Genomic DNA, 11,051 nt, shown 5'->3' with positions numbered 1-11,051 from the left:
TTAGAATTAAGGATGTTGTGTGTTAGAAAAGAGAATTGTTATTTTGGTATTCCCAAATTTCTTGCCAACTACTGGGCTTCACTAATAAAGTCATTCATTTTCTGTGTTTTGGAGTTAAAGAGTTAAAATATCGCATACATCATTGCACAAAATAAGTAAAAAAAATCAGTATTATAAATTCATTTTCTAAAAAAAGTCTGATTATAATGAGACTATATTTTTTCCAAGGGGGGCGATACTTTATAATAGCATTACCCAAGTAAAAAAAAAAAAAAAACAAACATTCAGTGCTCTAAACCAACTCCGAAAAGTATCTCCCCCTTTCCCAACTTACTCTAGCAAATATAACTCAGTAAACCCACCTCTGTTTTTGGCATTTTTTGTTTTACTGTGTGTGTGGTTCCTTCTCAAACTTTGGGCACCCACATATCCTTAAAACGTTTGCACGGCCCTGTTGACAAACAGGAAGGTTAGGGAATTAATTAAGTACATAACCAGAATAACTATCCATAATTTAGTTATCAATCGTGAATTTGAGCCTTGTGGTTCTACTTAAATGACTAAAGCATAAAGAGTCGCCCAGGGTAGTGAAGTGAACCTTGTTTGTCCTGTTCTTCTGCTCTGCTGTCTGGAGGACACTCCCCCATGTTAACTCGGAGTAAAGACAAGACGGGCTGTTGTTTCGTTGTAGGCTATTGAAACTGGGCTTCTCGACTGCTAAGGTAACTTCGCCGTGTGTACCCGTATAGAAAAAGCTGCTTTTGTAACCGATTTAACGTCAAACTCTGTAGAAACTTAAGCTTGATAGTTGTTCTGATTACCGCTGTAGACAGGGGCATTACTGCTAGCTAGCGGCTATCCAAAGTTAGCCAGAGTAACAACAGCGTTTGCGGGTAATAATTGAGCGTGTCTGTTGGCGCTTGTGACGTTGTTTTAGTAACACATTGCTGTAACATCCACGTTCAAACATACATAAAGTGTTAAATATCTGTCTTTTGTTGCTAATGCCATCGAAAACAGAGCTACGTTGGTAAAGATTTGCTAGTAGGGATTAGCAAGGGGCAGCACGTATCCTGCTGAAGCCATGCCAAAAAGTATTAACGTGTTTAATTTGGTCAGAGTTGGTAAACTGCCTCACACGGAGTGTTTCGTGTAGTTTGTTCCCCATTTCTATAAAACACACGAAGATGAAGCAATGGCAAATGTTTCAGTTCCTCAAAAAGGGGGGGGGAATAAGCTGACTTAAAATTAGTTTTGTGATTCAGTGATAACCACTGCTGTCTACAGGTGGAGATATAAAACCAGGGTCAGGGAAGGATTCTAAGAGGAGAAGCAACACCCCTTCCATCAACATGGGGTCTGCAATTTCACGATGGAGGGTTTGTATTCCTAGTTATGTTTCTAGATTAGATGGTTGCAAAATCAACACAGATTGTACGCTTTGGTTCTTCTTGGAGAGCAAAACATGAATCTTTAAGTTGTAATGAATCAATGGACCCCCAATTCCAGCTAACAAATGTAGCCCAGTTTATGAGTGGTTTGTTACCAAACAATTCGCACATCCGTGTGGCAAAGTGTTGTCAGTGAAGCACAACATCAGTTTATTTGGTCATTTAGGTAAAAAGTGTGTTAGTGGCCTTCCCACAAAGAAGCATGGCTGTTATTACCAGCAGAGTAATTTGGGCTTATTAGTTATATTAAATCTGGCAGCACAAAATTTAGGAATAAGTCTACAAATCTTCCCGTGCTATTCTTGTTTTGAGAATTCTCCAGTTTATTCTCCTAGTTTCTGATCAGAACTAAAGTAAAAGCGTTTCCACTCATCATTCCCACATTTTACCTAAACTTTGAAACTTTGTTTTTTAAATTATACATTTTTAGGCACAGCAAAGTCTGCATATCACTGCTCTATGTGTCCTCCAGAGTGCTGAGTATTGGTTGATTAACACTCAACCTGATTGCAACCATCTAATGTTGCATTTGATTGTCTTTACCGGTATGTTCATTTATCATGTAACTGGGGCATATGACAAAGTTTTCTTGTTTCCCTTTTGCATTAAACCTGAATTATCTAATGTACTGAGACTTTTTACAGCATTGAGCAAGCAAAGGTGTCAAAGAAAATGACAAATTTGCAAGGAAATTGACTTTTGTTTCAGAAAATAAGTTGCTTTGTTGAATTTCTTTGTCTTTCAGGCTAAACCTTCCACTGTGGAAACTTTGGAAAGACTTGAAAAGGTAAAGTTAACTGAAAGGGAAGTTATTTCTGAATATAATGGGGAAAATAATTTATTAATATCTGAGTATATTTGGAATTTTATCATAATCTTTACATTTATTTACTATTTAGTGAAATTAATTCATGTAGGTTTTTTGTCCAGGTTATAAAACTCTTGTATAGCATTTTCAGTAAAGCTGCTGCATTCAGTCAGTTTGTAATACCAAAGAACTGAAAACGCAGGCAACATTTTTGATTGATTTGCTGAGTAATTGAGCTTCATTGCTGTATTGAAACCAAGCCACCGTTGGGCTATTTTCAGTTCGTGTCCTTGGAGTAGTATTCACAAGAGGTCTGCACGTCGGAAACATGTCGAGTGGTATTTAGGTTGTGAAGCGATGGGAATTAGTCCTATTTGTGTCTTCCCTTGTAATTCTGTCAGATTGTAGTTTTCTATATGCTGCTTTACAGCACAAGGACGGATAATCTTGGAGGATCTACTGTATGGTAAAACTGAACATGAGATCTGCTCATTTGTTGCTTAGAGTGACAGACACACATGTTCCAGTGGCATGCCAGGGATGAGGAGGGGGACCTATTCTATCCACTGGCTATTTTTAGTTAGCCTGGTCAGCACTTTGAGGCAGGGCTTACATTTTCCATTTAGAGAATCAGAATATTAATTACTAGTTTAACTTTAAAATGTAATTGGTTGGTAATTTTTTATTTGTCCTAATTATTTTCCGATTGGACGTTCCCTTGTTATGTGGTATTTGCATTACTGCTTCTGTGTAATACAGTGACCTTTGAATCTTGACTCCTATGCCAGACAATTGGGTTCTTTCTCAGAAGTAGACCTTCAAACCTTACATGAATTTGCCTTCATTTGCATTTAAGCACAAACGCAATACAATATTAAGAGATGTGGTTTGAATGTGATAGCTAAACAGTTTCTAGTCTTAAAGCAGCATCAATCTGTAATTTCTGGATTGTGCTGTTTTAAAATTTATTTCAGTGTAGTAAGGTAAAATTAATATAGAGGAATGCCTTCTGTGAGGTAGGGACGGAGGTGCAGCTCATTAAATTTGAATACATTTGAAAGATGATTTTATTTCAGTACAGTTTGTATTGTATAGGTCATGAACAGTGTTTTATTTCAAGCATTTTTTTTCTGTTAATTTTGATATTTATTGCTTACAGCTAATGAAAACCTTAACAATTTTTTTATTTTTATTTTTTAGAAAATTGGAACATGACATATTTTACATAATCAGCCTGTGAATCTTCCCCAAACTCTTGAAAAGGCAAGATTGTTGTTCGTTTTGGTTGTTCACCATTTTCCACAATGTTTTTTTTCTTCTTTCACTCAATTTTCCATTAGAATTATTTGATATACCAACTTGAACAACAATCTTCTTTAGAAAACGAATGTGTAGCTTGTGGAAGGTGTGGATGAATGTCTGCTCTTGCCAAGTTTCGGGGTTCCCCACGATTGTGTACCTCGAATTTTATTTCAAATACTGTTTAAGATTGACACATTTACATTGTTAAGCATGTTTTTGAATTAAGATGCATCAAGATTAAGATAGGTAAAGTCAATATGACTTTACCTATCTTATGTTAAATAGAATTGTTAATGAATAGAATAATGAAATTGTTAATGAAAAGAATAATAGAATAATGTTAAATAGAATTTAAAATTTTTTTGTTTCATTGCAGGAAATCCAGATTCTTGAAGATTACAGCGAAAAGTATCAAAAGCAGTTAAAGAAATGGGTCGGACGAATGCTACTGTACTCATGTTTGCTGTATTTGGTCACACTCGTTGTCGTGTATTTGTGGTACATGCCTGAACAGTTAATGGGACGACTCGTATTGATTCTACTCTTTTTAGCATTTCCAGCTTTGTAAGTATGCAACAGAACTGATGGAAAGTTCACTAAAACCTAAACATGACAAAGCTGAGTAACTCTTTTTGAAATCCGCATTTCAGAGTGTGGCTACTTCGCAAGGCACTTGTCGTTGTTTTTTCACGAAGAACTGAAAGAAATAGTAAGATCCTTCCTGATTTTTACGCATAACTATTCTTTGAAGTATTTTGTTACAAAGATTGGAATTTCAATATTTTTGTTTTTCCAGATGAAAAACTGGAAGATCTTAAAGAACAAAAAAGGAAAATAGTAAGTGATCTTATTTTCTTTAGGTTTCAGCTCAAATAGTCACTCTTAACCGTTTGACTGAATTATTGGTGTTTTTATCCTGGCTCTTAATGTAGGTCAGGGCATTTCGCAAATTTAGCTCATGTAGAATTTATGCAGACAGTTTGAGAGTTTGTTAATCCAACGAGCCAATCCACTAATGTCACTTTAATTAATGGCATTTAGTAGAGAAAGGAGATAAATCTGATAAATTGCTTGTCATCCTCTGTCAAGTTCTAATAACTTTCAATAATTAGGGCTGATGAATTTTCACACTCCCCATTATCGAAGTAGTGAATCCAATTATTCTTCATATTAAATGCAAACATGCACAAAAGTTCAATATTTTATTTAGAATACAGTTTTGAAGGGAGTAACTGTTACAATGAATTCAATCTGCTTGCGTTGTATTGATCAAACGATTACTAAAACACTGGTGTACTGTCGGATTAATACTCGAGGAATTATTTAGTGCAGTCTGCTTGTGTTTTCATGTGTTTTTAATATTTGTTGATGTTGTTTTTTTCTTTCCAAGCTTGAGGAAGTTATGGAAAATGAGACGTATAAAAATGCCAAAATGATTTTGGAAAGGTTTGATCCTGAGTCCAAGAAAAAAAATGTGAGTTGTCAGGATTTTTTTTCCTCAAATAACTTGGCCATTAAACTAATTACCGTCTGTTAAATAATGTTCTTCTATTATCTTGCCGTTTGCGTAAAGGAACTTGAATCCACTCCAGTTGGACCCCAGCTGACTCCCAAACCAGGACAAGGTATGAGTTAGTCTTTATGGGCAGGAAGATGCCACTTCAGATGCTATTTTAAATCCAGAATTACCTACAATTATATTGTTTGCAATCTTTCTTTGTTAGAGCTCCGTCAGCGAATTGTCACTCCAAAGATGCCACTGATGGCGCTGAATCCTGCAAACGGTTCTGCTGCCCGCCCTCCTCTCGCCTCTGGGCCCAGCTATCCTGGCCGATCTTCCCTTTCTGCTCCAGGTGGACCCCCAGAGAGGGGCCTGTCAGCAGTCGCTGCTCAGCAGAGTTTGATGAGGAGGCCCATGACCCCGGGAACACCTGTTCCAGGAGTCGGTGAGTTACCTGCACACAAGGGGACCAGATCATAATGTGGTCGATTAAGGTATGATTTACTCATCCCCGGCTTTGTGTCCCCAGTTGCTCAAAGCTCTGTGGTTTGTGTTTTCGCCAAGGTTGTGGTATGTAATGCAGTAGCTGTAAAAGATAATTGCATAAATGTTGTATTCAAATGTCTTTTAAAACGATTCAACCTTTCTTAAAATAGGGTGTTATTATGAAATAAGAAAAGGCATATGATCAGTCCCTAAAATTGCATGTAGTGCCTTGCAAATACATTTTACATTTAGGGATGTGGCAAACACAAACTGCAATGTTTTTTCTTGGGTGGGCGGGGGGTGGAAGGGAGGGTTTGTGTTAGACCAACACAGAAAGAGAGCCTTGAGAAGAAGTCTTGTGTGCAGTTTGTCACGAGTCTTACAGGAGATGCAGCAAATATGTAGAGAACAGAGCAAACATTTGCTCTAATCAGAAGGGGTAATATTTGACTTTATGGCTTATGCAAAGTTCTGTGTGGCAGAAAACCCTATGGATGGTGAGATACCCAGACATCTGATCTTCACAGCATTTATTAATAACATTACCAGTAATGCTCCTATATGTGCGCTTCACTCCAAACATTACTGCTAAGTTTTTCAGCCCCATGCCTTCATCTGCTGATTGGTTACCTTTTTTCAGAAAACTTGTGCTGCACTGTGTTTTGTAGTGGTGGCAGCATCATGCTGTGGCAATGTTATTGTCCAGCAGGTCCAGTGCAATCCTGGGAGAGAACATGTTAGAGGCGGGAAAATATTTATTACTGGGGAGGGACCTCGACCTGCAGCCAGAGCTACTATCAAATTGTGCAAAGATTGTAATTCTTTGTTTTCTTGTAAATATTTCAGAACTAGATTGAAACCATATATTTTTATTAGAAATTTTCATGGGTTGTCTACACATGCAATCCTTCTCTCCATCTTTATGTCCCTGGTGTGCCACCCATTTAAAAAAAAAGAATAATAATAAACGAGATCCACAGTGAACCAAATGAGACTTAAAGTGAAAATGAGTAAATATGTGTCTGGGTTGGCTGTTTTATGCTGGTGTGTATGTTAACAAGTCGAATAATAAATTTTAAGGACTCATTTTGAATAATTATAGGCTGTTTTTTTATTATTACTATTTCGTATTGCATCCCTTTTTTGCCCAGGTTTGGAACATTATTGTTAACCATGTATGTTCAGATGTAACCTGCAGGTCTGTCAGTCAGTCCTGTCACAGCAAAGCAGAAGGGGAAAGTGGCTGATTTTCAGACTTTTGCAGAGGTAGATAAGATGAGCGGTTAAAAACTTTCACATGAAAGTATAGACAGATCACTGAAAATAAAGAAAATCTGCACCAATTCATCTGTGCACTTCTAGTTGAGATCAAAGTATACTCATATTTTAGAATTTTATCATTCAAATCCAGACCTGAACCCAATTTAAAAACCTGTTACAAGATTTGGTATTCAAAGTTGCTCTTTATCCAAATCAGTGTTTTCCTATTTTGCAAACAAAAGCTAAATTTAAATTCTATATGTGTAAAGGTGTAGGACTTGCTGCTACAACTGCATTGCTAGGTGGTGTCACAAGTTTACTCGTTGGACTCGACACAAAGGCACGCCACACTTTTTAGATTATTTGCGAAAACTTTAAATCATGTCTTTTTTTGTTCAACTTCAGGTATCCTCTGTTTTGTTTCTTTGCCGCTTAATGTATATTATTGAGATTTAAATTTTGAGGTTGTAAAAATCGAGGGGTACTAACACTTCTGCAAGGCAATAATATAATGTTTATCACAAGATAAAAATTACTGTTGGCAACTTACAAAGAAAAATGTCTTACCAGTATTCTGCAGAGCTTCTTAGTTTAGATTTATATATTTAATAGAAATCTATGAAGTCACTACTCTGCATTAAAAAAAGTATAAATGGTTAAAGAGATGTTTTTGAAGTAAAGGATGTTGCATTTTGTAATTGCCAAGTGGAATTCCAACTGAGGTATGCACAATACTGGGTAACATTAAGTATGATTAATTAACCAGCTCTGCATTTCTTCTGTGGGCAGTGGTGGTGGGGTTCTCACTAAGTGCCTTATAATTCCTGGTGAAATTGCTTTTGGCATCGGGAACACCTCACAAATGGCTTACATGACTTCATGTTATCACCTGCGTCTGTTGAAAATTGAAAGTGAAAAGCAATTTGATACAAAGAGTCACCGCAGAGTTTCCATATGTTGGTAAATTAATAAGCAGCAGGACACTGAGACTCTGCCAAGTCTCACAGAAATGACCAGTCATCTTCCTATGATTGCTCTTGATGCTGAATTATATTAATTACTACCAACCAACATAGCAGGGGTTCACAACATGTTTTCCTAGTGAGATCAGGTGTGGCGTCATTAAGGGAAAAGATGCTGATTTTCGGGAAATCAGTCAAAGGCTTGTGCAACACAGTTTCTCTGAGAGGTCATTCTGCAGTTAGTAGTTAAGATAAGACTATATTTAACAAACTTTTTTGTTTTTATTTTTTTAAATCAGGGATGCACCCCCCAGGTCCACCACTGGTCAGACCTGTACTCCCAAAGGAAAGGGGTGCGATGGACAGAGTTATTGAGTATCTTGTTGGAGACGGGCCTCAGAACAGGTGCGCAATATGTACTTAAACATACTAAAAATTGCTTGTTTTCTTTTGAACAAAACATGTTTTGTAAAAGAATTTACAAAACTTCCTCACGTTTCTTGATCCGAGTTGATGGAAAGATGGTGAAGCTGACATGGTTATGCAGTTTTGAAAACTCAGGGATTGTAGTTTTTATATATTATTAAGGTTTTTTTTGTTTTCTCAAATGTTGACAGGACAGACCTTAAAGGAGCAACATTTAATGCAATCATTGTATTCATTAGCAATTCCCTTCACGTTCTCCCAATCTTGTACAACATTGCCATTTTCACAGAATTGCCTTTGCTCTCTTGTAGGTATGCTCTCATCTGCCAGCAGTGTCTCTCCCATAACGGCATGGCATTAAAAGAAGAATTTGAATACATCGGTAAGACTTGGAGAATCACAGTACTGTTTATCAGTCTCAATCAAAGGCCGGGCCTTCATTTGCCCTCTAGCGTTTGGCAGCACAGTATATCACACGGCTCTTAAATGCCTCCTCTGCTACAAGCTCCTGTAAGCGAAAACAGAACACGATTGAATGCACAAAGTCGCATCAGTCTGAATGTTTATGCATCCGAGTCAAATTTTGTCGTAGGTTAAAATTTATTTAGATTAATCTGTCTCTTTGGCAGTGTGTTAGAGTGTATGTATTAACTAGATGTATGGCACTTTTATTTGTGTCGTTTCAGCCTTCCGATGTGCATATTGTTACTTCTTGAACCCTGCGAGAAAGACCAGACCTCAGGCTCCCAGACTCCCTGAGCTCTCTGCTGAACTAAAGATGGCAGCAGGCGATGCAGCCTCGCCATTATCTGCTACTGGTGAAGGTGATCAGCCTCTTTCAGGTGATTAGAAAAAAAAAATCAGATTTTTTATTTTTTATTTTTTGGTTAGTCCTAACTAAAACTCTGACCCTTCTCTAAAAAAAAGCTCAAAGCTGACCTACAAATTGTAAATGAAATCTGCTGTTTTCAGGTGTATAGACAGGCAATGCTGGAACATTATTTTCATAGAGCTGTGGTTTTGCACGCTTTTGAAGCCATAAAGGTCCCACACACTCCACACATTTTGCGGACAGTTAAAATTTCATAATTGAGCGTACTGATTGCCTACATTTCTCGTGACAAATTCCTTCATTTCCCAATATTCATTTGGATATTGGGATTAGGTCCAGCTAGTCGCAGAGCTAGCTGGACCTTTAACCCCAATTCTTTTCCACCAGGGCGGTCTCCACACATCTGTTGCAGTACAAAGTAGCAATCTGGCTGACTGGTTACGCCGATTCTCAACCTCATCGGCTCGGTGGTGCTTACAAAACAATATGATATGAATACAGTTTACTAGGCAGTTTACTGTGCAACTTGGATTACACCATTGTAAAAATGTACCTGTACTTGTATGTCTGCTGAGGGAAGTACACCCAAGTATTTGGAGACCTTAAGACAGATAATGTGATAGGAGTATTAGTAATATTAATCTGTTGTATCTGTTTTGCTCTTTTTCCTGTTTTATATACTTGTTTGGGACACATTCACAAGTAAAATGAAGCATTTATCTAATTCTCAGGAAAACCCAAGCTTGCTGATGTCCTCCTTGCAACTGATGCCCAGGAGCCAGGCACAATAACAACTACCGAGTCTGGTTCTGCAGCAGACAGCCAAAACAGCTCAGAGCCACATGACTCGCCTTCTGAGAAATCTGATGATGAGCAAGATATTTCAGCTATGGAAGTGGAATGAAATAGCAGGGTGGTGATTTCAGCATGGTACACTGGTACAGGGTTTGTTTGAGGGAATTAAATAAGTCAGTTTACAAGTAAATATCTTTCGGGTTATAAAGATACAATAATAATCAAGCTCTTAAAACCTGCTGAACTCCTTAATGCTAAAAAAAGCTTTTAAAATTGTAGCAGAAGTAACAAGTTGTCTATATAAAATAATAGAGCAAAGGATTATGCCAGATCTGTTATTTTCAAAGTTTAATTTCTTGTTTTTTGGTCATTGTCATTTGGTCTTATTTTATTTGTGATAAACTGAACTTTTGGTGTTTTGTTTCAGTAAGCAGGAAATAGTACAAAGCATGAAGTATTTTGTGAGAAAAGTGTTATTTATGACATATTTATAGCCAAATTTCTTTTATAGCTGCACTTGTTTACAGTGCTTACTGGGGTATTTGGCAGCCTGTAGGTGGAAATATGTTTTTACACAGATATAGTACTGTTGACCCAATGCACATACAGAACATTATGTATTTATCACTAAAAGCAAAGAAAGTAGGCTTGTTACAACTGTATTCTTCTCCTAAGTGCCTATTTTATATGTCTTTGTTTTTTTGTCAATAAAATGAAACATTTTAATAGACAATGTTACCTACCTGTTTTTATTGGACTATCAATGTATAAATTCACATGCTGTAAAAAATTACACGCAATAAACTTTTGAGAAAAACCTGTGTGAACTGGTTCCTGATTCCAACACCTGGTTCGGGTGGTGCTTTGATAAATTGACAATTTCAAACTTGCAACTGTTGGGTTAATGCATATCGAAAAACACTGAAAGTATTGTTGGTGTCCACCTCAAAGGTCTTGCTCTTGGTGTTTCCATTAAACAAGAAACTGAATTAAAATGACACTTAAGTTTCTTCACAGACAAGTCATTAAAAAACACGTGGTGACATCATCCTCTTACCAGGTCCTGTCATCATCTTCGTGGTTTGCTCAGTGGCAACATCCAGTTGTTCAAGTGACTCGTTTCCACCGCAGTTTGGTGAAACAAACCAGTTTTGATATGGCCAAAGAACAAAACTGCATCCTACACACTAGTTGCATACCAAATTTAGAAAACAAAATATAAATAGAT

The 11,051-nt window shown here is 37.1% G+C and overlaps 1 protein-coding gene across 1 annotated transcript; it reads left to right on the top strand.

Annotated features, from left to right (window-relative positions):
- Positions 1–466: 466 nt before the first annotated feature.
- Positions 467–10,640, top strand: lnpa (limb and neural patterns a). Its single transcript, XM_044131872.1, has 13 exons — positions 467–722; positions 1,288–1,379; positions 2,197–2,238; positions 3,938–4,125; positions 4,212–4,270; positions 4,358–4,398; positions 4,952–5,035; positions 5,135–5,186; positions 5,286–5,507; positions 8,070–8,175; positions 8,508–8,578; positions 8,883–9,038; positions 9,760–10,640. The coding sequence occupies exons 2-13, from the start codon at positions 1,353–1,355 to the stop codon at positions 9,930–9,932; spliced, it is 1,221 nt and encodes a 406-aa protein (XP_043987807.1). The 5' UTR covers positions 467–722; positions 1,288–1,352; the 3' UTR covers positions 9,933–10,640.
- The last annotated feature ends 411 nt before the right edge of the window (positions 10,641–11,051 follow it).

The sequence above is a fragment of the Gambusia affinis genome, linkage group LG11 (assembly GCF_019740435.1).
Source record: "Gambusia affinis linkage group LG11, SWU_Gaff_1.0, whole genome shotgun sequence".
Classification (NCBI taxonomy): Eukaryota; Metazoa; Chordata; class Actinopteri; order Cyprinodontiformes; family Poeciliidae; genus Gambusia; species Gambusia affinis.
The sequence above is the reverse complement of the archived record's forward strand: the minus strand, read 5'-3'. Positions and strand labels throughout refer to the sequence as shown.

Bases quoted from the DNA above. Each gene is read 5' to 3' on its own strand.
- lnpa (XM_044131872.1), top strand. From the start codon at position 1,353: ATGGGGTCTGCAATTTCACGATGGAGG. The intron at 1,380-2,196 runs GTTTGTATTCCT...TTTGTCTTTCAG, and splicing joins CTGCAATTTCACGATGGAGG to GCTAAACCTTCCACTGTGGA. The intron at 9,039-9,759 runs GTGATTAGAAAA...TCTAATTCTCAG, and splicing joins AGGTGATCAGCCTCTTTCAG to GAAAACCCAAGCTTGCTGAT.